The following is a 26,001-nucleotide window of genomic DNA, read 5'->3' on the forward strand; positions in this document are numbered from 1 at the left end:
GAGAAATGTGCGATTGTCAAGTTTCTTTTTAGCCCTTCTTTTTAGCCTTTAATCCTTGTAGTTTGTGTTTGCTTGTTGTGTTTCTGTGTGTATTCTGTGATGTTATTTGTCCCTGTTTGTATTTTTTTTTTTACATGAAACCTTTTATTTTTGCTGTCCATCTTGACCAGGACTCCCTGGCAGAAGAGATATTGTATCTCAATGGGACCTTCCTGGTTAAATAAAGGATAAAAAAATAAAAATAAAAAATAAAAAATGCACAAGGTAGCTTTCCACAGCCAATTAAAATGTATTTAGCTGCTGCTCAGCTTGATAAGTAGTTCACTGTGTCACCACGTCTTTGTTTCTTTTCTGTGCAGCAGCCACAAGAGAGCAAAAAGGCAGCCACCACCATACGGATGGAGATTTGACTGATGGACTGACTGACTGTGAGATGATATGATGAACATGGTGAACAGCAGAGAGCTGGCTAGAGGTAGTTAGCCCATAACTATTGCTCCAAAGCTCTGTCCACTTTTCTTTGTGCGAGCATCCACTATTTGAATGAGTACAGTATGTATTTATGCTGCACTTAAGGTGCGTTCACACACCGACCTATTCAAGTTTTTCGCTGGCATCGAGTTTACATTACAAAGTCAATGCAAACGAGCGATTCTGTCTCTGTCCGAGCAACAGAGACAGAGCGATAGGGCGAGAATTCGCTCGTCGCCCGAGATGTAATATCCCAACTCGAGCGAAATTTCGCTGGCATCAGTCGCTCGCTGTTCAACGCTGATTGGCTGCCGTGTGAGAGTGAGTCAAGGATCACACTGGCTTGGAACAAACCCCAGGTTTATTGTGTGGCAACAAACCGCATTGACAGCTGATTGACAGGCTGACAGCTGACATGAAGGGAAGTCTGTACTACCGGTATAGAGCACGCTGATAGGCTTAGTTTGTAAACACCTACGGTGGCTCGTAGTGGACAAACATCATGACATTGCGTAACGTTATAGCCCCCAGATGTCCGTCAATTATTGTGCCTGTTGACGAGCGATTTAAACACAGCAACAGAGCGATTCCAAAGGGTTGAATCGAGCGACAGAGAAAAATAAATATCTCGGTGTGAACACAGCTTTACACGCATATTTATAGACAAATTGTTTTGTCTGAAAATTATTAAAAATATTTTTTTGTGAATGAATTCACAACCCATTCATTCTTCTCCTCATATTCTGTTTTTTTGTGTGCTGTCTGGTTCTACGCTATCTATCTTTTTTATATTCTGGGGTTTTCCACGAATATTCGAATGTCTGCTGTGATGTCATCATGACAGAAAAAAAATCCACCAAAAATGTTATAGTGATTCACCGGAATACATATGAGTTTTTTTTTGTTGAATACATTTTTGAAATTAATATAATTGTGGTGAAAATTGCAGACTAATTACTAATTGCACTACTAGACAGTGACTTCTGTGTTGCATTACCCCACCTACTGGAGGGTTATTGATTGATTGATTGATTGATTGTTTATATTAAAGCTGCATAATAATCCTTATAATGCCTTAGAGTCAATGGATTAATTCCTTGTATATCCATGAAAATACTGTAAATAATATATACTGTGAATTTTTTGTACTATTGTAAAGACTGTGTTTATTGTTTAATGTGTTGTAATAATTAAATATAGGTTATAATTTCAAAGTCTGTGTGTAGTCATTTTTTTTCTCCAAAGGTACATTACAAATAGATCTCCATGTTTTATATTTTCAAAACAGAATAAAACAAAACTGACAAGACAACAGAAAAACATGAACCCCCCACGCCTTTGTGTGTATGTAATGTAATGTTTCATCTGTATTGATTTGCATTGGAAACAGGTGGAATTATCAAAACCCATTTGCAATGTTCCACCTATTTTGAAAAAAAAAAATGATTTTAGCACTTAGTAATAGACTAAACAATATATATATATATATATATATATATATATATATATATATATATATATATATATATATATATATATATATATATATATATATATACTGCCGTGCATGATACTGATGAGGCTTTGAGGCTTATTGGTCTCTTGTTTGTTAAAACCAAGTCCATTGGTGCCATCTAGTGTTCAAAACTGGTAGCACAGGGACACTGCACATTCTGTTCAGTAAGGAGTGAAAGATCTCAATTTTCTTTCTCGAGATTTGGTTTGGATATTTTCTGGCTTTTTAATCTGTTGCACTGCAAATAGAATAGCATTTTGCATTGCAGTCTCTAATGCAAAATGTTATTCTATGCTGTTCTGGCCTATTCTATTCTGCAGGGGTGCTCAAGACTGGGAAGCCCTGTCTGAGGAACTTTATGTGGGAGGGGTGTTATAGCAATGTGATTTTCAGGGGGGTAAGGGGTGGTTAAATCACACAGCTCATCTAGGCTGGTTTTTGTAAAGCAGCTGACCACTGTAGTCAGGTCGCCATTGTAAATAAGAATTTGTTCTTAATGACTTTCCTGGTTAAATAAAGGTTAAATAAAATAAAATAAAACTGTTCCTGAAATGGAACTGCCTCCTGTGATGTCAGTCCCAGCAGAACGTCCAGCACAAGTGATGTCACAAGAGGGTGCTTCTGTAGGAATCAGCTGTTTGGGAACAGCTACTAAAAGTCCAGAGGGAACGTCCAGAGAATTAATCCAGCTGAATGCAGTGGTTCCCAACCTTTTTTGTCTTATGTAGCCCGTAGGAACCCCCTCAATGACCTCCTGGGGGTCCTCCCTGTACTAGTACCCCACTTTGAAAAGCACTGCTGATTAGGGAAACAGTGGATGGATAAATCCAGAAGGAGGCGGTAATGCAACTTAAAGGATGCAAACTGCCGCAAAACACCATAGAAGAAGAAGAAGTTATCAGAATTCTTCCGCTGCAATATGATTGGTAGAATGAGCGGATGGGCGGGACCAAGGCAGCAACTAGGAAGTGATCGACTGACAGCCAGGTGACACTGACAGCGCGTGCAGCTGAACTTTTCTTTCACCACCGCACTGCAGACAGTTTGTGGAGTCAGACAGAAATACCCCAAACACCACTGAACCGAGAATGCAGGCTGTACGAAAACGTCAAGGCAACGACTTCCAGACAACACAAAATAGGTTTGTGTGTAATATAAGCTTTTGAGTCGGTGTTCTGTTGTCATATCTATGCTCTCCTCTCGTTTGCATGATGTGACTGACCGTAAGACCAATTGAGCAGTAAGATAGGGGCTAGATCTTTGAGACAGAGCCTGGAGAAGCACCACAAAGACAAAGGCATCAGTACATCTAAAGGTCTTGACGTTGCTCTGTGAAAATCATCCTGACTATGATGTTCTAAACATGATCTTAGGGGTTAAAAAAAAAAGTGTATATGCACACAATTAACACACACATTCCTATACTGTATGTGATTTGCTATGTTTTTGTTTGTTGTTTTTAAAGGAGCATGAGAAATCCAAGCACTGTTTAGTATGTGTATGTGGACAGTGCACACAAGAGAGGGAGATAAAGTACTGGGGACACAGGAGAGACAGCTGGGGCCAGTGGGCACACTGTAAACACACCTAACCACTCAAATATCTGTAAACACAGTGCTTTTCTTCCTTAATATGAGATTAGCAGACTAACGTTTAACATGGCAAGCAAAGGATAGCAGAGGAAAATGTAGGCTATTTAAACGGGAATTGAGTACACTAGTATGGTGTCCTTTACCACAGTATTCCCCACACAACCACCTATTGTTATTTGCTGCTGTACATGAGGTTGTGTTGCATGACCTGCAGCCACTGTAAACATCTGTTGACAGCCAACCTGTTGCGAAGGAGAAAGTGCCACAGAAGAAAAGGCTACACTTCCATTTGGACCTATGGCTCTGTCTCACGGTGCAAAACTGGATACTGGACTTTGGAAGGCCTATTGTCATGGTAAGGACGACCCACATGTTATTAAAATCTGCACACCATGCCATCTGAATCTAAGGCCATGTTCAGACATATCATCCAGTGACATTGTTGACCAAAATCATCTTCTCACTGATGATGTCATAGGCATTGTGACATCATCAGTGGGACAGAAATTGAAACAGACAGGCAGATATTGCCCACTTGCTCACTTTTATATAAATAAATATAAAGGATTGAATGTGTTGCGCGTCCAAATTGCACAAAAGCAGCGCTCTGCACTCAGTCCACCCCCTCAGTTTGAACTGGTCAATCAGACCAACAGTTGTGGAGAGAACTATGTGAAGGACAGACAGAGAGACAGTCCTGACGATGGATGGTTGGATGGAGATAATGATGTTTAGAATGTTCACTGTGTCACCATGTCTTTGTTTCTGTGAAGGAGAGCACCAGAAGGCAGCTTCACTGTGTCACCATGTCTTTGTTTCTGTGAAGGAGAGCACCAGAAGGCAGCTTCACTGTGTCACCATGTCTTTGTTTCTGTGAAGGAGAGCACCAGAAGGCAGCTTCACTGTGTCACCATGTCTTTGTTTCTGTGAAGGACAGCACCAGAAGGCAGCTTCACTGTGTCACCATGTCTTTGTTTCTGTGAAGGAGAGCACCAGAAGGCAGCTTCACTGTGTCACCATGTCTTTGTTTCTGTGAAGGAGAGCACCAGAAGGCAGCTTCACTGTGTCACCATGTCTTTGTTTCTGTGAAAAAGAGCACCAGAAGGCAGCTTCACTGTGTCACCATGTCTTTGTTTCTGTGAAGGAGAGCACCAGAAGGCAGCTTCACTGTGTCACCATGTCTTTGTTTCTGTGAAGGAGAGCACCAGAAGGCAGCTTCACTGTGTCACCATGTCTTTGTTTCTGTGAAGGAGAGCACCAGAAGGCAGCTTCACTGTGTCACCATGTCTTTGTTTCTGTGAAGGGGAGCACCAGAAGGCAGCTTCACTGTGTCACCATGTCTTTGTTTCTGTGAAGGAGAGCACCAGAAGGCAGCTTCACTGTGTCACCATGTCTTTGTTTCTGTGAAGGAGAGCACCAGAAGGCAGCTGCACCAAGGAGGGCAATTATATGGATGGTGATTGGACATCTGTTGAGACAAGGGTGAGAAGATAACATGTCCCATCATTTAGAACCAACACTTCCTTAGTCAAAATTACACTCACTCATTTCTCCTCCACTCTTGATCTGTGTAGACGGCGATACCCTCACCGCTGCACCGGTGGTCCCGCTCGTCCCGCTCTGTTGGTCACGATGAGAAATGGATGGACCACAAGCCCTCCACCACCCTGGACCTGGATAGAGTTTTGCAGCCCATCCTCCAGAATTCCATCACGGTATCTGCCCCCATCAGCGAGAAGTCCCTGTCCAAGTGTCAGAAAGTACATGATCACACATCAGGAGGTTGCCTCCTCCGATGGTGAGATCCAGACCCAACTCATCAAGGTAAATAAGCTGAAACGGTGAAGGTTTTAGACACAAATTGAAATGCTTTAAACTGCACCAAGCAGCACATTCTCAGCCCATAGCAGGTCAATGTGGTGCAACATGTCCATTCTTTGACACTGGAAGCCTGTTGGAAGGGTCTGTGGTGGACACAATGCACCTAATGCATCCTTTTGTCTTTTCCCTTGTCTTTGTCTTTACAGGGTCTGGTGTTTAAAACCAGAGGAGGAGGACATGCTGTAGAATTCACTGACAGAGACCCTGAGACAGGAGGACGCCGCATGCACAAGGTAGCTTTCACACAGCCCAATTAAAATGTATTTAGCTGCTGCTCAGCTTGATAAGTAGAATGATGTTTAGATGGTTCACTGTGTCACCACGTCTTTGTTTCTTTTCTGTGCAGCAGCCACAAGAGAGCAAAAAGGCAGCCACCACCATACGGATGGAGATTTGACTGATGGGGAGCTCAGTCCTCCAGCAGATGGCAGCACCACACTATTACAAACTCCCGCCTATCAAACGGTCCATGCTTGACTGTTATGATTGATTGATTGATTGATTTTCTTTATTTAAGTGTCATGCTTCGAATGAAGCCCAGCCCACATGGGCTTACAGGACACTTTTACTGTTCATCATTTAAACAAACAATGATCAAAACATAAAACCAACAGAAAACACCCAAAGTACATACAGTAAAGTTGTACAGCATGAAAACCACCACCTGAACCTACTTAAAGAGCTGTGCTTGCCTTCTATTCCAGGCCCTAGAGATAAAGTTAGCAGTATTAAATACCTCAGTCTTAAACAACCACTCCAACTTCTGGCCATCATCTGCCCAGAAGAGCTCAGGTCTTTGCTTTTGCATTTCGTCAAATAAGGAAATCCTCAAATCATCATATAAAGTACAATAAAACATGAAATGAAACTCATTTTCAACATCCTTTAGATCACAGACATTGCATATCCTGTTCTCTTCTGGTATAGCTGTGAACCGCCCTACTTCAATGGCAAGAGGCAGAATACCAATTCTCAGCTGAGCACATAAAGACCTCTGGTTTCTGGTTAGAAAGGAAGTGACATAGGGCTCAGGACCAAAACGCTGCTTCATCTGAACATATGATCTAAGCTTAGGTTTAGACCATATGTCGTTTGCCCATCCCTCTCTGTAATTAAGAGATAACTTATGCTTATTACTGTTATTTACTGACCTCCAAAGCAGGCTGTTTTCAATTCACAGCTCAAACACAAGTATTAGAGGTATTTTATCAAGTGGGCACAGATTCATCCTTTTCTAGTGGCCCTCCTCATTGTGATGGATTTCATTGTATTGGGTTTTTAGAATGGTAACATACACATAGTCAATTTGTCATTTATTTCCAATGTATTCTTTCCACGAGGAGCAGGGTTATTGTAAATATAACATATTGTACACATATCTTAAAGAATAGCTTTTATTTGAAATATCATTCATGAAAGGAAATTTGGCAATGGCAGAAAACGCTACCACCACATAATTACTTTGCTATGAACACGTGCTGTGAGGCGGACTTTTTGGAAACAAACCATTTTATTTTAACTTACTTTCTCCCTTAATGGATAGGCCTACTTTTAAAATCAGCTTATTTTGAAAGTTACATAAGGAAGTGCTATGTTGTATTGTAGCTCACACAATTATCACGTGACTGGTAGCATGCTTCCTGGCTCCGTCTACTGCGCAGGCGCATGATGCACTGTCAAAAAGATTCCAATAAGTACTGACCATTGAGTTATAGGTCGATGGTACTGACCAGTGACCACCGTACTGACCTGATTACGTGCCTGCATGTGTATAATGATTTATATTTAGAAAGAGGAACATAGTGCTATTTGATTTCAGCAACTGCAGTCAAAGAGAATTAAGGGAAGCCTTGCCCACTTGTGTGTGATGATGACTGTGATCTTTTTTCGGTGTCAAATGTCACCCCAAGACCCCCTCCTTCCCTTGTACTCCACTGCACTTGGGGGCAGAACACGCCCTGGAGCAAGTCCATTTTGACAGCTCACAGCGATTTCATTAACCAACTGAATTAATGTTAATAGCTGACATTGAAATACGAGAACGCTAACATGGCTTCATGGATCAATATCGCTTTTGTAGGAACAACCACAGACCAAAACCCATGTGTTTACATACATTGACCTGCAGAGGGAGCAATAAGCTAGATTATTTCGTAGCCTACCTCGAAGCCTCGAAGAAGGAGGCCCATTTCCCCCGAAAGACCATGTGGAAATTCGTCATGGTGGATGATGCTAACTGAGACGTGATGAAGCTGTGTTGGACCGAAGTAGGCTAGCTGCTATAGCTACAGTGAGTAAATAATTTGGTTGGAAAAGTTGCTGTCACCGTGTGAAAATGTTCACACGTTCGAAACAACGCCAACAAAAGCTGCTGGATGCTTTAGGTCCTGAAGTGCGCCGACAAAGAGCAGGTTTGTGACATTTCATTGTTATTTCACTGCTGAGGAACACCTGCGTGGTTGAAACGCGTTGCGTTTTGTTTGCCCATATCAAAGATATATTCTGTTTTGTAACTGCTTGTACACAGATATATTACTTCTTATTAAATATTGCCTTAAAACTCCAAGTAGCTTCCCCTTTTTTCACTTTGTATACTATTGCCTTTTGAGCTGCTTTGGTCCACACTTTTTGTGATTTCCCATTTCACATCGCACACAGTTTGTGATATTCCATAGCTCCTGCATCAAGCTTGTCTGGGAAGCTGAGGTTTGGCTCAGCCTGGTAAACCAGTCGGTCACATGAACTCACATTTCATTTCGTTCTACCACAAAATGAAATGTGAGTTCACGTGACCGGCTGCTTTACCAGGCTAGGTTTGGTAATGCGGTTAGTCTTTGAACCCCCTATATTTTCGTAATTGAGAGACAGGATTGATAGATCTTGTCATTCTGATTTAGGGGCAGCAATCAGCAGCAAGCTACAGCTGACAGTCTTTGGTACCCCTCAATAATTTTCCCATTAACATTATGAAGTAATGGCAACACGTTTAGGTAGTGTTCCTTAATGTAAAAAAAAAAGTGTGTATTTCATTTGTACCTCCAGACTTCACTCCTGTCCCTGTGAAGAGTGAAGATGATGAAGAGAAACCTCAGTCCTCACAGCTTCATCAAAGCCAAACTGAGGAGAACAGAGAAGCAGCGCTTCTAGACCCAGACCCGCCACACATTAAAGAGGAACTGCGGACCAGTCAGGAGGGAGCGCAGCTTCAGGAAGACCCAGAGCCCCCTCAGATTAAAGAGGAACAGGAGGGATTCTGGACTAGTCAGGAGGGAGCGCAGCTTCAGGAAGACCCAGAGCCCCCTCAGATTAAAGAGGAACAGGAGGGATTCTGGACCAATCAGGGGGGAGGGCAGCTTCAGGAGGACCCAGAGCCCCCTCAGAATAAAGAGGAACAGGAGGGATTCTGGACCAATCAGGGGGGAGGGCAGCTTCAGGAGGACCCAGAGCCCCCACAGATTAAAGAGGAACAGGAGGGACTCTGGACCAATCAGGGGGGAGGGCAGCTTCAGGAGGACCCAGAGCCCCCACATATTAAAGAGGAACAGGAGGGACTCTGGACCAGTCAGGAGGGAGATCAGCTTCAGGAGGATTCAAAGCCCCCAGACATTAAAGAGGAACGGGGTGAACTCTGCACCTATCAGGTGCAGCGTATTTACTATACCCTGAGCGGTACCCACCTCGTCCTCCTCCCTCTTGACCGTACCAGTCAGGAGGGACAGCAGCTTCAGGGGGACTCAAAGCCCCCACACATTAAAGAGGAACAGAGGGAACCCTGCACCAGTCAGGAGGGAGAGCAGCTTCAGGACGACGCAAAGCCCCCACTCATTAAAGAGGAACAGAGGGAACTCTGCATCAGTAACTTAAAAGGGGAACAGGGGGAACTCTGGACTAGTCAGGAGGGAGAGCAGCTTCAGGAGGACCCAGAGCCCCCACACATTAAAGACGAACAGGAGGGACTCCGAACCAGTCAGGAGGGCGAGCAGCTTCCAGGACTCGAGGAGGTTGATATCACCAAGTTCCAATTCACCCATGTTCCTGTGAAGAGTGAAGATGAGGAAGAGAAACCTAAGTCCTCACTGCTTCATCAAAGCCAAACTGAGGAGAACAGAGTGGCAGAGCCTCTAGCCAGCAGCTCAACTGAACAGATAAAAACAGAAGCTGATGGAGAGGACTGTGCACTATCAGAACCAGCCATTAACTTAGATCTAGGTCATTATTTACAACCAACTAGTCATGGCAAGACTTCAGACTCTGCTGAACCTGAAAGGGAAGACAGTGATGATTGGAAGGAGACTAGTGAACCTCAGTCAGGTGGTAAAATATTTGACCGCAGGGGAACTCTGTTGAGACACATGAGAGTCCACACAGGTGAGAAACCATCGAACCACACCCTCCACATCACGTAGCTGATTCTGTTAAATGGGCATATATCGTGTCATATCAATCACAGACCCCTGAATTGAATCAAAATAATATTGTGGCAGACTTTGTGATATCAGCAAATATCATATCTTTGTCCAAAGAATCTATGGCCTAATCCCAATTCTTATTTGACCCCTACCCCTTATTTTTTGAGTGCCCCTCGCATTTCCCCCTTGTCCTTCAAAACGGAGCCACAAGGGGTAGGGGTTGAAAACAGTCGCCTAGGAAATGGGACACCACTCAATACGTCATCACATTGGCAAACTGTGATAATAAAGCTATTTCTGCTTCAAACATTGATTGAAGTCTGCAGATTCTCATAGATACACTATTTCGTCATCATATTGCATATTACCAGAAATTTATCAATTCAATGATTGATAACTTATTCATATTTAAATTATACTATTTTATTCCTTGACTGGTTTGCTCAGAAGTCACTGGAAACCATGATTATAACATTATAGTAGGCTAGACCCTACTATAGGATAGTATAGCCTATCCAAATTTATGTTGATATTGTACATAATATTCTGTTTTTTTAAGTCAAGTCAAGTTTATTTGTATAGCACATTTCATACACAGATGCAGTTCAAAGTGCTTCACATAAAATGGATGACATAAGAAAATAAAAAAAGAGGATGAAATAGATATTTCATAACAGCTTTGTCTTTATACTGTAGTTTGGACGCCAAGCATACCCTCTTATGGTACCTTGCGTCTTCTGTTGCCCGTACTTGCCACAGCATTGGGTTTGCATCAAATCAGATAGAGGCAATTCAAAGTGCTTCACATAAGATGGTCAACACAAGAAAATAAGAGAATAAAAGAAGAGGATAAAATAGACATTTAAAAGCATCACAACAGAGTAGTTGCAAAAATAGTTAAAAATGTTCTATCTGTCAGCAGTTAAAAGCGACGGTAAACATAAAAGTCTTTAGTCTATTTTTAAAACTAAGCGTAGGAGCAATTCAGCCATGTATTTTGGGCCTAGGCCGTTAAGTGATTTGTAGATTAGTAACAGTATTTTAAAATCTATTCTATGACACACTGGCAACCAGTGTAAGGACTTAAAAACTGGAGTAATATGATCAGCTTTCTTAGTCTTTGTTAGAACTCTAGCAGCAGCATTCTGAATGAGCTGGAGTTGTCTAAGTTCTTTTTTGGTTCTCTTTTTTTTACATTTTATTCTGGGGATTGGGTTGCTTCATAATCGGGAGAACTATCCCATGTGCTTTTCACTGGATCGGGTGTCGAAAAAAAAATCAATTTTATTGCTCCATAGTCACGTTTCAGTGTTAAATGCTTTTTACACGGACCTGCTTGCAGAATGCAGATGCTGGCTGGCTGGTGCTTCTGCGACTGTTCCCAGCTTGGAAGCGGGCGCCCATACCGTCTATGTTAAAATAGTCGCAAAATAGCTAACCAAAACTTACAAACCTGGAAAAGTGAATGGAATTAGTAAAAAAATTATGAAAGCTTTGGAAAAGTTATGGAATTTAATTGTGTTAATTCAGCTATGTTATAGTAATATATCTTCCATGGATGATGACGTTTTGGTGTTGGAATAGTAACATGCCATGCGTCGATGTGTGATTATGTCCTTGGTGCTTTTGAGTTTTGCAAGCTACAATGTTTTGTTGTTGTTGTTGTCTTTGTAGATAATATGGCTACCGCTCCATCACGACCACTGGACAGCAAGACCTGCGATACAGACACAGGCAGAAAGCCACAGAGAGAGGAGACGACTTCTACTTCTCTAAATGGAGTGAAAAAGCCAGTGGTCGTTTTGCACAGACTATCTGAGCAGACCATACATAGAGCTCCTCATCCACCAATGCCTCAGCTGGGCAGCAGTGAAGAGGATGATGACACACAGAGGGAACCTAAAGATGACTTTGATCGCTCGAGCTTAAGCTCAGAGACTAAGTCAGTCAAGGAGAGAGGAACGCATCGAAAAGCTAAAAAGCTCAGCACAGATGATGCAACCAAAACATCCAAACCACGAGCAAACCGTGACGCCAAAAGGAAGGCCCAAAACAGCACAAGTACACCGCAAGGAGACGGGAATGTTGCAAAGAAAAGAGCAGCAAAACAGACAACTGCCACACTGCAAAAAGGTAACCTTCCAGCTCTTTCAGTTTGTTGAGTGGTACATTACACTACTGTTTAATTGTTATACAATAATCAACTATATAAAACGGAGCTCCAAACTGCTGTCGGACTCGGAATCCTGGCCAGTGATTGGTGGGTTCGGAATCCTGAATCCACCAATCAGTAGTGACTTATAATAATAATAATAGCGATCAGGCACGCCCACCCAACCTGACTCTGTTGACTTTTGAAAATGAACCACTCTCTCATTGGTGCTACGACCTGTCAGTCATTCATATGTCCCCCCCCCCTCTAAACAGCAGCGAGGGCTGTGAAGTGGCACAGACTCATTTATGTAGTATGCGGAGCGCAGCGATTCAACATCATATTTGAGTGCGTTCACGTGCTCCTCGGAAGCTCCTCCTTACCTGTTGTAGAGTCATAATTACCACACGACACCATTCAAGTGCTCTTGGTCGGAAAGAGCAGCAAACATGTCCGCCAGAAGTAAGGTTGTTTTCTCGTGGCTGGTGTTTTCTTACCAAAAGCATGCAAGTAGTGGGTCATTATGGTATAGCTTAGCTACATAGGCCATAATGTGCAACTACTCAAATAAATGATAGCCATGAACAGAAAAACGATATACTATATAACTTTTTACAGTCAATTGGCGACACGGACTCCATACTTTCCGCCATTGTTGTAGTCCCGAATCCTCACACAACGTCACAACTCCCAAATTCCCACTCGTAAATACTACATTTTAGGGCCGGAACGCAGCAAATGCCTTAGTCACTCCTATCAGGTGAGCCACTGGGATGCCCCATTTACTTGTACTTTTACTTTAAATACTTAGGTACATTTAATATCAGAAAAATACTTTTGGTACTTGTACAGTAAATATCCGATACTTTAGAGCATTATGCAACATTTGATCATATGACTCATTTGCTCATAATATGACTCGTCTAGTTAATTTGCATTTCACCTCAGACAAGACAAGACAGTCTGAAATTTACATAGATTTGCTAGAAAGATTAACACTGTCACTAGGTTGACTCTACGGTAGAGTAGTAAGGATTTTGAACGTTTTGATGAATCAAAACAACCACAATCCAAGTCAGAAACACAACAGCATACAGTATGCTGTGAGCCTGTTAGAATTCAAAATCCTTAGTACCAACACTTAACTAGCCTGTACTCCACTACTGTACTCTACTGTACTGTATAGTCAACCTAGTGACATCATCTAGCATTGCCCTTGGTGGCGAAAAGCTGAAACGTCTTTCTAGCAAATCTAGCTAAATTTCAAACTTGAAAGCCTTATGCAAACTAACTAGAATAAAACTTTTCACGGCCCACCTCTAACCTCATGAAAAATACGGAGGCCAAAAATTATGTTCTCAGAGCCCTGTTTATTTTAATGATAACGATCGAACATTCAGGAATTAAATGAATGCAAGAGAAACACATAGGAAGCTCCACAGTCACTAACAGCATTTGAAACATGTTGCAGCATTTTCAGTATAGAGAGCCAAAGTGAAACGTGACTTCCTGCTTTCTGCCTGTACCAGCGCTACGAAAAATATGAATGGCGGTGGACGGAGAATAAGGTTACTTTTTTGATCCCTTTTGAATTGTGCCACGGGGTGCCAACACCAATTTTGTCAATTTAAAACATAACTTTGCATGTCAAGAAAGTCGCAGTTTGTCGCCAAACTATTGCACTAGAAGTTATTAGAGATGCTGCGATCCGATCATGTGATCGGATATCGGCGCGATATCAGCCAAAAAACATGGATCGGATCGGATCGGATTCCAGCGAAAATGACCGATCCAAGGCTCCGATATAAGCACTCCATTCCATGACTCCGCTCCAGGATTTCTATCCAGCATGCAGCAGCAGCACACAGAGGCCAGGGCCAAAACGTCAGACACACCCGTCCTTAACCTATGTGCGATTCGAAATCACGCGTCCGCACCATAGACTGGCAAAACATGGCTGCCCCCAGTGTGGCTGACAGAAACAACCACTATTGCAATTTGCAAGACATGTCCCGCAAGGTTTCTGAGATTAGGGGAAAGTCTGAGCTGGCGTTACGCTAAACCAAACGTGGGGATGAGGCAGCGGATTTGTTTTGGCGTTAACGTTAGTTGTTGCGATGATGGCTAACGGGGCTAACGTTAGCTAGCTGGTTAGGCTATCTAGTTGCAGGGAAGCGCTCCACAAGCTTGTTGTGACCAAAACCCCCGCATTTAAAGCATTTCATACTCCCAGAGCTGGCGTAAACCATAGAGAACCTCATGCATTAGCCTACTCAAAATGTAACGTCCAGGGTTTGTGTCTCCAAAATCAACTAACGTTAACGTTACATGCAAGCTAACGTAGCTAGCTGCGGAGCACTCATGATCTATAAGGAAAACGAATGCGCACATAGCCTACATAATTGTCAACATCACATACATGTATTTTCTTTAATCTAGACTACAGGCATCATTTTTCAGTCAAAAGTGAAACGACACAGATGGCGTATAGTGAGGCTTTCCATGCCTCACTATAGAACTGGCCCCATGCAAAATTCAGACCGCTTATATGTTGCCGTCATGCCAATAAGAGTCTAAATGTATTTTTTTATGTTTTATCTGCAGACTAAGCAGCTAGGCTTTCGGTTCTATAAAAGCCATTATTTTTTGTAATGACTATTGAGTGATACACTTTACTAAAAAAAATATTATATCACAATAGTGATGTCAGATTTGCTTAGGTCAGAGCTATGGAATATTAAATCCATCTTTGCTCACAACATTTGCCCTTTCTTTCTTCTTCTTTTTTACCCCAGGTGTGCATAAAATACAGGTTAAGAACTTATGATAAAGTCATGGAAATCCATTGGTCAAAATGTGTATGAACCCTGAAGGGTTAAATTGAGCATTTATGAGAGATTTCAAAAATATCGAGATATATATCGTGTATCGCGATATAGCCGAAAAACATTGCAATATTCTTTAGAGGCCATATCGCCCAGCCCTAATTTGATTGTTATGTTTTAGTTTTACATCAAATGAATTAGATGAACTAAATTGTTTACATACTATATTACCAAAGCACACACATACATACCTAACCCTAAAAATGTTTGTTGCCTGCTAGCTATCAGACAGCATAGAGAGACTTAAATATGTGCTGTATCGGTATCGGATCGAAATCGGTATCGAATCGGGTATCGAAATTTGATCGGAATCGGATCGGTTTTGAGCTAAAATATCGAAATCGGATCGGAATTGAAAAATCTTGATCGCAGCATCTCTAGAAGTTATACATCAGAAAGACTACATGCACTGTCGCCTAAGTGACATCACCTACTGGCAAAGCTGAAGACCGGCGACATGCCACGAGCTTCCACGAGCTATGTCGTTTTTATAGGAAACTAACCGTTACGTTTCAGTTTGATTAAACAAACAAACTGTGACTTTCTGGACATGCAAAGTTATGTTTTAAATTGACAAAATTAGTGTTGGCACCTCGTGGCACAATTTAAACGGGATCAAAAAAGTAACCTTATTCTCCGTCCACCGCCATTCATTTTCTTCGCAGCGCTGCTACAGGGAGAAAGCAGGAAGTGCAGCGCTGGTACAGGGAGAAAGCAGGAAGTGAAGTTTCACTTTGGCTCTCTATTAGTTTTCAAGGAGCTGTCCATCAGCACCACACAGAAATCAGACACTAAAACTAAAGTGCAGTTAACGAAAAATGTGTTGCTAATTAACTCATTGAGTGCCATGGACGTCTTTCGACGTCCAATTAAATAGTGACGTAGAGTGCCACGGACGTCTTTCGACGTCCAATGCGTTTTTTTGACGGTGGGACGTCGATCAAAGCCTTCCGCATCTCCTGTACAACTATTGTAGCTATTGGAGGTCTATAACCTATTTTACAGAACCCTTAGGTGGCGACAGTGCTCTCCAGGTTAACAGAAAGGCAGAGAAAAACAGAGAATAAGTCGTTGGGGAAACGGAAATCGCATCGCATCCGTATGCATCGATATGCATGAAGCGTTTTAACGTTAGATGTGCCTGCAGCAGCCAATCTGCTCCCACAATTGAGCTCCTCCATGTCCGCTGCGACAGCCCTTACGCATGATCAGCCGTGGAGTTGTTATTATTCTCAACTGGAAGCATGGGAGCGGGTGACAAACACACGCGGAACGCTGTAAAAAAGCTGGATGTCGCGCACCCTTCACAGTGCAGAGCAAACTCTGCAGAGAGCCACCAGAGACACTCCCATACGGAGGAGTGTGCAGTTGAGGGGTGGGGTGGGGGGGGGGGGGGGGGGCACGCAGAGCAGCACACAACACCCAGACAGACCCAGGCAGCAGGACAGGGTTGGCAAACGCAAGCCAGAATATCCGATGCCCACCAGCAGCAAATCAAGACCAGCAAGAAGCTGCAACCAGCAGCGCACGCAGGGGCCAGCGCTGCTGGTTGCAGCTAAAAATATTATTCTGCCAAACAAAATTCCCTGGCCTTCACTGTTTTATTGAAGGAAATTATTTTTGAGGTGTGACTACATCAGAAAATTAGCTTCAGAGTCAGTGATGTGTTTGAAATGTTTAATTTCACAAAAGGGCCATTATCTCAGCTTCTAGAAAAAAACGGCTCTTTTTTGTTAAATCAAGCTATCTTCTCCGGCTGATAACTAAAGAACGGAAAATGATATCAATAAACCTGTTTTTGCTGATGATAGAAAAGAGTCTCATCGTTCTTTTTGCGTGTTCATTGTTTACATAGTAATATCACACAATATTCTGTGGGCCTCGAGAAATCACTGAAAAAAGCTCTGAAACTCTGGCACTGAAACTCTGGTCCGTTCTCCAAAAGTGGCTGGCACTCAATGAGTTAAAAAACGGCATCATGGAGAAATTTTGATTTCGAATCGCACATAGGTTACGCAAAAACCACGCCCTGTGCCCGCCTACACAGCAGTCAAGAGCCGGGATTGGCCAGGAGCAAGTCTTTTGTCTTCTTTTGACAGCTGGAATCTCCCACACCACAACCACTGCACGGCACGCAGCCCAGCGATTTCATGAACCAACTGAATTGCTCTTGATAGCGGACATTGAAATGAATTATTAGTGTAATGAAAACGTAACACACAAGCTTTTAACACATTTCCCACACACCACATTTCCCACACAGCCCAGCGATTTAATTAACCAAATTTCTCTTGATAGCGGACATTGAAAATAAATTACTGTAATAACGCCAATGAAAACGTAACACAAGCTTTTAACACACAATCAATTTTTAAACATTTAATTCAAAACATCATTGTAAAATTCAGGCCTTTAGCCAAAGCTTCAATAACAGAGCTCAGCTGACAGTTTAACCTGCAAATGAAAAATATAAAAAATATAAAATTAAAAATACAATAGGCTACAGCACATAGGCCTAGCCCCCCCCCCCCTTCCCCAGGCCAGCCGTTTGTTCCAGGCCAGTGAAGTCCCAACAATCTACAAAAACATGCAATAATATAAAATCATAGATAAAAAGTTGAATCATACACAATAAATAAAACCAAAAGTAAAGGGTTAGCCTTCCCAATGGCCAAGGGCAGCATCTGTTATTCTGGCTGAGGCGGGTGGTCAGAAATTCAAATAACATTAAAAATGCTTTGGTGCGATGTAGGATGTTGTCTTTCAATATCCTCATTGCAGCCTCGCTGCAGCCTCGCTTGGTGCAGGCTTGGTGGTGTTGCTTCTCACAGGAATGTGTCCCTGTAACAGAGAGCCCAACATGAGCATGAGTGCCTGGCCAATCCCGGCGCTTGACTGCTGCGTAGGCGGGCAATAACTGACAATTAGAGAATGAAAAAGTTTGCAGTTTAATTTTTATACAATAATCAACTATATAAAACGGAGCTTTAAACTGCTGTCGGACTCAGAATCCTGGCCAGTGATTGATGGGTTCGAAATCCTGAATCCAATTAAAGAAACTGCAAACTCCACTGTACCGGGTCGTGCGGACGACGTTAAACAAACGCATCTTATGAGAAGCAGTCCAGACCGTTTGCTCTGAGCCGCGGTCGGAGCTGAGAGGTTAGAGGTAAAAATGTTGTCAAAGATGGCACTACACATTCTTTAGCTATTTTCACCCAACGCGAGTACACGTGTTCAACTGTGAATTCAACCCTCTTGTTTCTATGAAGTAGCTCCGTTATGAGCTTCCACTATAGACGGTTTTAACTTGACAACAAAAACATTCTAAATTGAACCCCCGCTCACTTCCTGTTGCAGTGTTTGCTACGGACATAAAAGAAAAAAAAACATTCAAGTGCAGGACTGACCATTCCATGCAAACCGTCTATACAGCTGAGCGGCGAAAACAAAAGTAACGATATGTCGAGTGAATATTTCTGCAGTTTGCCGAATGCTGAGAAAAAGGAAGTGCTGTGGGGTTGCGCTCTGGTGAAAACCGTCTATATTCAAACAAATTGCGTGTCATTTCAAATGCTTTGGAACTTTGTTTGGAAAACGTGACAGCCCTAGTTGGAGTGTTAACAAGTTATTTCCCCCCTCTCGATACGTCTTTGACATTGTTTTTGGTCCGTCATGCATTCAAACTAAAGTTGAGTTCATTATCGATTTAAATATTTTTCTTTCTAGTTATTGTAGATGAGAATGCATCAGTTAGTGCCGCTTAACTTTTATAGTAATAAGAAGTCAACCGCTGATTAGAGATGGAACGATATGAACATTTCATATCACGATTATAGTGACCAAAATTATCACGGTTATCAGTATCAGGGATTAAAGTTCTCAGTCACTATGACGGATTTCAGTCAATTGGAGTCAGATATGAAATGTGAAAAGTACAAAAATTATAGTCCCTTTTATTTTATTTGGATTTGTATTGAGTTTGGATGAAAGCTTTTATTTTGAAAGATTCTGTTTGACTTTATAAACAACAACATTATAGCCACTAATTTGCATATGTTGGAACCTATAACATACTGATAAAATCTGGAACACATGTACAGTATGCATGATTACGGGTGTTTGGGAACTTTAGAGTGAAATGAGTGATGTAGGCCTACACACTGTCCGCCCTTTTTTTTTTTTTTTACATGAAAACCTATGGGAAGCGAAAAAGCGGACCCCTTAAAAAGCCTGAAATAACTACCGTAATTTCCGGACTATAAGCCGCACCGGAGTATAAGCCGCAGCAGCAAAATTGCCTGTTTGTTACATATATAAGCCGCACCGGACTATAAGCCGCAGGTGTTTTAATGTTTTAATGTTTATTTTTTTTATTTATTTTTTATTGTGTTTTAATGTTTAATTACCATATGTAAGGGTTCATGCACAGAGGGGATTGTCGGGAAAGAGATGGCTGTTTGAGGAAGCTCCCATTTATTAACATTTCAACAAAACAACATAACACAACACCACCTGTGTTTTTTTTTACAGTGCACACAGTGTCCGCGGTGTGGTGAAAAGAGGGCAAGAGAGGAAATTAAAACAGAAGTGGATTTATAGTTAGAAAGAGTGCTAAAGAAGAGAGAATTCAGTTTTTTTTTTTTTTTTTTCGAAAAAATCCATAGATAAGCCGCAGGGCCAAAAAACGGGGAAAAAGCCGTGGCTTAATAGTCCGAAATTTACGGTAAAATAGGCCTGGAAAATCTTTCAGTCAAGTTTGTTTGTTGTTGCTTTAATCCCTGCAGTATTATCACGGTTTGTTAAAATGTGCTGAAAATGTTCAAAAAGTACAAATACACTCACAGAGATCATTTAACCAAGTTTTATATTGAAAACTCTGACCCAAAAAGGATTGATACACTCACTGAAATCAGTTCTCCAAGGCTGCGCGTCTGCATCTGGGAGACGGTTGCCAACTTTGGCTGATGATGGACAGTATTTACCATGTTTTTCAAAGCACTGTAATCACGGTAATACGGTAATCATGGTACCACGATTTGAATGATAATGACAATTTGAAACGGTACGGTTATCGTAAGGAATTTTATCACAGTTATCATTAAAACCGGTTATCGTTACATCCCTACCGCTGATTCAGTAATTCAGATTCAGGGAGCTATTGTCATTCAGTTTTGGGGTCAGCAATCAACAGTAAGCTACAGTCAACAGTATTTGGTACCCCTCAATCATTTGTTTAGGTCCACCCAGAGCAATCTGAATCTAGTAAGAGATTGGCATCAGCGGAGGTCCAAAATGCGTGACTCAGTAGCCAATGAACAGCCAGGAAGGAGGCTCACGCTATTTTTTAAACGTCTGACCCTTTCAAAGTACATCACAAACGGTCCATTTTGCTGCAACTCGACAGCGCTGCTTAATCCAGAACCTTACTTCCGGGAACTCTTGAGAGTAAAAAACTGGTCGATTGGAGTGAAAGGAGATGTCGCGACTCTTCTATATATATGACTCTGGGTCCACCCATAGACTGTATAAAAATATGGGCGGAGCCACTGTGACATCACCAATTGGGTAATGGACTCCCGTTTTTAAGCCTCGAGTTTGGCATTTTGACCATTGCCATCACTCGTTTTTAGCTAGAAGCAGCGAGCGCGAGACCAGGGGTTTCCCACACAGCCACAGCTATTGACTTGCATTCACAGTCTTCATTCATGTGTGTATGTCTCTATTTCAGTCACACCAGCAGCCCTCCTGTTGGTCAGTAAAGAAGAGGTTCCCACTGAGCAGGAGGAGCGGAGCTCCAGTCTGCACCAGGAGGACCCAGAGCCCCCACACATTGAAGAGGGAATTGAAGAGACACACGATTCAAGATTGAAGAGACACAAGAGAGTCCACACAGGGGAGAAACAATTTAACTGCTCCGTCTGTGGTAAAAGTTTCAGTAGATCATCAAACCTGAAGCAACACATGGTAGTACACACAGGAGAGAAGCCATTTAACTGCTCACTCTGTGGTCAAAGTTTTGGTTTTAAAAAGGTCCTGAAGCAACACATGGTAGTCCACACAGGAGAGAAGCCATTTAACTGCTCACTCTGTGGTCAAAGTTTCAGTCAATCATCAAACCTGAAGCAACACATGTTAGTCCACACAGGAGAGAAGCCATGTAACTGCTCAGTCTGTGGTAAAAGTTTCAGTCAATCATCAAACCTGAAGCAACACATGGTAGTCCACACAGGAGAGAAGCCATTTGACTGCTCAGTCTGTGGTAAAAGTTTCCGTAGATCAACACACCTGAAGACACACATGGTAGTCCACACAGGAGAGAAGTCATTTAACTGCTCACTCTGTGGTAAAAGTTTCAGTCAATTATCAAACCTGAAGAAACACATGGTAGTCCACACAGGAGAGAAGTCATTTAACTGCTCAGTCTGTGGTAAACGTTTCAGTCGATTAACAAACCTGAAGCAACACATGGTAGTCCACACAGGACAGAAGCCATTTAACTGCTCAGTCTGTGGCAAAAGTTTCAGTCAATCAACAAGCCTGAAGACACACATGGTAGTCCACACAGGAGAGAAGCCATTTAACTGCTCAGTCTGTGGTAAAAGTTTCAGTCGATCAACAGACCTGAAGACACACATGGTAGTCCACACAGGACAGAAGCCATTTAACTGCTCAGTCTGTGGTAAAAGTTTCAGTCACTCATCAAGCCTGAGGAATCACATGGTAGTCCACACAGGAGAGAAGTCATTTAACTGCTCAGTCTGTGGCAAAAGTTTCAGTCGATCAACAAGCCTGAAGACACACATGGTAGTCCACACAGCAGAGTAACCATTTAATTGCCATCTGTGTTAAAAGATGTAGTCAAAATGGAAAGTTGAACATTAACATGACTTGCCACACATGAGAGAAACACCTTAATTGCTCAGTTTGACTGTTACATACAGTGTGTGTATTCATTATATAATTCTGTTCTATGATTGTTGTTAATTAGATAATGTAGATCTAGCTAGGTCCATTGTTAAGCCTGTTTCTAACTGAACAGCTGAGGAAAGTTCTGAATGAAACGGGCAGAAAAAGAAAAAACTGCAGGAAATTAATATTTAAATGTGTTTAGTGAAGCAGATCGAACTGTTACCGTAATTGTTCTGATTCACCTGAGAAACCTGACATAACCTGGTTCAGATAGCCTCAGACCCTAAAAAAGTAGTTCCATGCTGGATAGACACCCATAGTCATGATAACACCGTTGTTCCCAGTATCACTGGGTAATAGTTGTGATAACACCGGTGTTACCGGTGACACTGGTTAATAGTTGTGATAACACCGGTGTTACCGGTGACACTGGGCATTTTTCGTCGGGTCAATGTTTTTCCGTTCTGTTTGTTTGTGTGTTTCCTCGCTCATACAGCTCAGCTGTCCTGATTTTTGATTTATGTGCTCTCAGTTCAACGCAGCTAGCTATCAGTCACTGAGCATGGATATTATTTTACCACGAAAAGTTAATTTATTCAGGTGGGGTCATCACATACTTGTTCACCACAGTTGAGAAATAAAGTTCTTTGTTAAAATTCACTGCCTTTTTGTTCAGTCTGATAAAATAGCAAATAGATGTTACCCCAAAGAAAGGGGCAACTGGTCTTCCTCTCCCATTGCCTACAGCAGGGATATTCAACTTGCTTTGTCCGGGGGCCACTTTTGTATAATGATAGGAGGCCAGGGGCCAGTTAACAAAACAAACATGAATATATTTTTTTCTGTACAGTAGCGGATTGTAGGTTTTTGGGGTGTCAGCCGGAGTTTAGTCTGACAATTTTGTTCACACAGCATAGTTAGGTTAAGTTAGTTAGGTACATGAGTGGCGAGCAGACGGTGGTATTTAACAATTTAGCTGGAGCTCAGTCAAACTTTTCATTGTGAATAAGAAAATGGTCGGGGGGCCACTCTGCACCCTATCGTGGGCCACATCTGGCCCCCGGGCCACAAGTTGAGTATCACTGGCCTACAGCTTGGTAAACATGAGTAATGTATCAAATGAGACAATACATGCATTATATACATAGCCACAGTTCTGTGCTATGCTTGTAAAAACAGTATGAGGTGCGTCAGAGCCAGCGGTCTCATAGTGTGGTGCTCTTGTCTGGTCTCTACTTCGGCGAGGCTGCTTGGCGTCATTTGTGCATGAATGACATCACTGGTCCACAACTTAAATCAACTCTCAATAACTGTCAAACTAAATGAATGCCTGCAAAGCTGTTTACAGTTTTCTGCTATAAATAGGCCCCTACTGATTTTGTAATGATATAGCTAGTTGAAAATCGACGGTGTGTTCCTTTACTCAAAATATAGTTTTAATAACAACAATAGACTTTAAGGGCATAGTGCTTTCTAAAGACTTAGTGTGCTTTAAATACAATGAAGTGATTATGTAAAAAGCAATATGATGAATGACAGGGCTTTGGAACAATGAAATGAAAATAAAAAATGGGTACAAGCATAATACAAGAAAACCTGTCAGTAAAAATATGGGTAACACTTTACAATAAGATAAACAAAATTTACAGGAGTTACTATGGTCAATTTGTGAGTATAGTTAATCATTACTTAATGATTAGTTACATTCAGTTTGTGAGTATAGTAGTTAATCATTAGTTAATAATTAGTGGGTCTGTTCCTGAGTAGAGTAGTTAATCATTACTTAATTATTACCTGTCGATTAGTTCCTCTTTTTGTGATATGGTGATGCATCATACTGAGTACTTCACAAGTACTAAATCATTGCTTAATGTTACCTGTCCATTAGTTACTCTTTTTGTGTACCCTATTGTAAAGTGGTACATCATCCTGAGTAGTTCATGAGTACTGAATCATTACTTAATTATTAGCTGTCCATTAGTTACTTTTTTGTGTCCCCTAATGTCGGGTGAAACATCATACAGAGTAGTTAATGAGTACTGAATCATTACTTATATCCATTCAGGAGTTGTTCAGGTTGAGATTCCAACCCACAGCCCAAGGTTGTTAGGGTTGTTAGGCAGGTTCCCTACCAACTGAGCTAATTAGACTGCTGAATCAAGATAGTCGGTAGAGCCAGACTATGGATCTGTAGAGCCAGAGACCCAAGTATTATAGTTTTGAAGGTATGTTCTCCCCAAATACTACTTTATGTTCAAGTTTAGAAGATATATTCCACCCAAATACTACTTTGCTTTTAGTGCTTTATGTCCAAGTACTTATTTCAAAGGCCTGCATAAACCCTTCACACGGTGACAATTTTAGATTAAAAATGTTTGATATTTCCACAAATTAGAAACTCTCCACCATACTGTATATAGCTTTTTGAATGACTGAGATAGCTCTCTCAGAACCAAAGTTACAAGTATTTTAATCTGTTATGTCTATAAGTAAAAAAAAATGCGGTTAAACATTCCACAACATCTTTTCTACAGTGGCATTCCAACAAAACCATACAAATAAATACTTTCCCTTTTGTTTTATGAAAATAATTATTCCTCATGATGTACTATGGAGATGACTGTAACCAAATCACTTAAAATCTCAAAATTCCTGCAAAACTCAGTTTTGACCTTTGGCTCATTATCAACCATGTGTAGCACTGACATGTGAAGGCTTCTCCCAGGATCGCCACACATATTCTACTCAAACTCTCTGTCCAAGTACCTATAGTTTTGAAGGTATAGTCTGTCCTTTAAAACCACAAGTACTTAGGCAGAAGTAATATTTGCCTGGACTATACCTAACTTGGACATGAAGTACTGTTTGGGTGGAATATACCTTTAAAACTAGAAGTACTTTTGGGTGGAATATACTGTAGGACCTATACTCTCAATGGATTTAAATGCATTGTGAAGTCCATGGAGTCTATTGATAATTGCAAATGTTTTAAAATACATCAGGATCTCCTGAAGCACAAAGTACACATGAGATGGACGGTTTGCAATAGTGTTCTGTTGATGTACATTTTCTGATCATTTCATTTTCTGCTTGGGCTTGCACAAAGCAATACTTTGCTTGACTCCTGTTACAGATATTTTTGGTAGAAATAGGCTAAGTCAAAAGTACAGCTGTATAAATATAGTGAGATTTATTACAAAATATGTACCTGACACACGTGTATCCGTAACACACACAAAGAAATGAATGAAAAAATTATAAATATAAAATAAATATAACAAATGAACTCAATACAACGAGCGTGAATTCACTATTATTCCAAGCAGCATAATGTGTTACTGATGACATCACTGATGGTGTAATTTGTCCTCAAGCTTGTCAGTCAGAGGGGCAGAGGTAGCTAGGTGGAGGTGCCTGCTGAGGGAACAACTGCCTCTGAGCTGACAACTGTGGGCGGACAGACTGTGGATGATGGGGGGTGTTGGGCCGGAGCTGCAGACTTCCTTCTGTCCACTGCCTGTCCTGCTGTACTCTGAGGCAATTAAGTGCTACTGATGCTGTGGGCCAGGATGTGGGGGTGCAGTAGTGGGCTGCAAATGAGAATCCAGTCATTCTCTACTCACCCCCAATGCCAGTTGAAACACTGATTGTTCATTTTTGGGTGAACTATTCCTTTATTGTCAAGTTAAACTTGACAATAAAATCATAAAACTATACCATGAATAACTTGCCAAACAATAACATAAGAACGTAGGCCTACATAACTTTTACCATCGATTATTGACATGGTTTCCATAATCTTTGCCCCCTAAACATCAGTAACTTGGGTATTCCCACTATAGTCATATAATATCACTTTGTTTGTTGGTGTGCTCAGGTTGTGATCGTGAGATTTCTGACTGCCCTTGAAGGCAGCATGCAGAAGCAGGTCCTGTGTGTGCAATGCGTGTTTTTACAGGTTTAGGCCACCAACCATTAGGCTACTGCATGGCCTTATGAGGCCAACGGCTGCTTTGGAGTCAATCCAACAACTCTTCCACATCCAGACCAGAAGAATCATTCAAGCTTCCCCCCAAGCAGCTGCTGTTGTTATAACTTAAGTCTGTTGGCCCAGCAGATTACTCACATGCATTTTAAGGGGACAAGCCACTCTAAAACTGTTTTATAACTCACTATTAACTTG

General features: G+C 41.6%; 1 protein-coding gene across 2 annotated transcripts; it reads left to right on the top strand.

The window, feature by feature from the left end:
- Window positions 1-3,023: 3,023 nt before the first annotated feature.
- Window positions 3,024-6,025, top strand: LOC310790915 (uncharacterized protein). Of its 2 annotated transcripts, none has more exons than XM_083652625.1 (6): window positions 3,024-3,128; window positions 3,817-3,934; window positions 4,989-5,061; window positions 5,154-5,403; window positions 5,607-5,693; window positions 5,807-6,025. In XM_083652625.1, exons 2-6 carry the CDS (start codon window positions 3,877-3,879, stop codon window positions 5,855-5,857), a joined length of 519 nt encoding a protein of 172 aa, XP_083508751.1. In that variant the 5' UTR covers window positions 3,024-3,128; window positions 3,817-3,876; the 3' UTR covers window positions 5,858-6,025. The 2 variants fall into 2 exon arrangements, with proteins under 2 accessions (XP_083508751.1, XP_083508752.1); XM_083652626.1 differs by having other exon boundaries at window positions 3,105-3,128; window positions 3,794-3,934.
- Window positions 6,026-26,001: the final 19,976 nt, after the last annotated feature.

Source organism: Poromitra crassiceps (genome assembly GCF_964638095.1).
Source record: "Poromitra crassiceps genome assembly, chromosome: 16".
Classification (NCBI taxonomy): domain Eukaryota; kingdom Metazoa; phylum Chordata; class Actinopteri; order Beryciformes; family Melamphaidae; genus Poromitra; species Poromitra crassiceps.

Bases quoted from the DNA above. Each gene is read 5' to 3' on its own strand.
- LOC310790915 (XM_083652625.1), top strand. From the start codon at position 3,877: ATGGCTCTGTCTCACGGTGCAAAACTGGATACTGGACTTTGGAAGGCC. The intron at 5,062-5,153 runs GTGAGAAGATAA...TGATCTGTGTAG, and splicing joins GGACATCTGTTGAGACAAGG to ACGGCGATACCCTCACCGCT. The intron at 5,694-5,806 runs GTAGCTTTCACA...TTTTCTGTGCAG, and splicing joins GAGGACGCCGCATGCACAAG to CAGCCACAAGAGAGCAAAAA.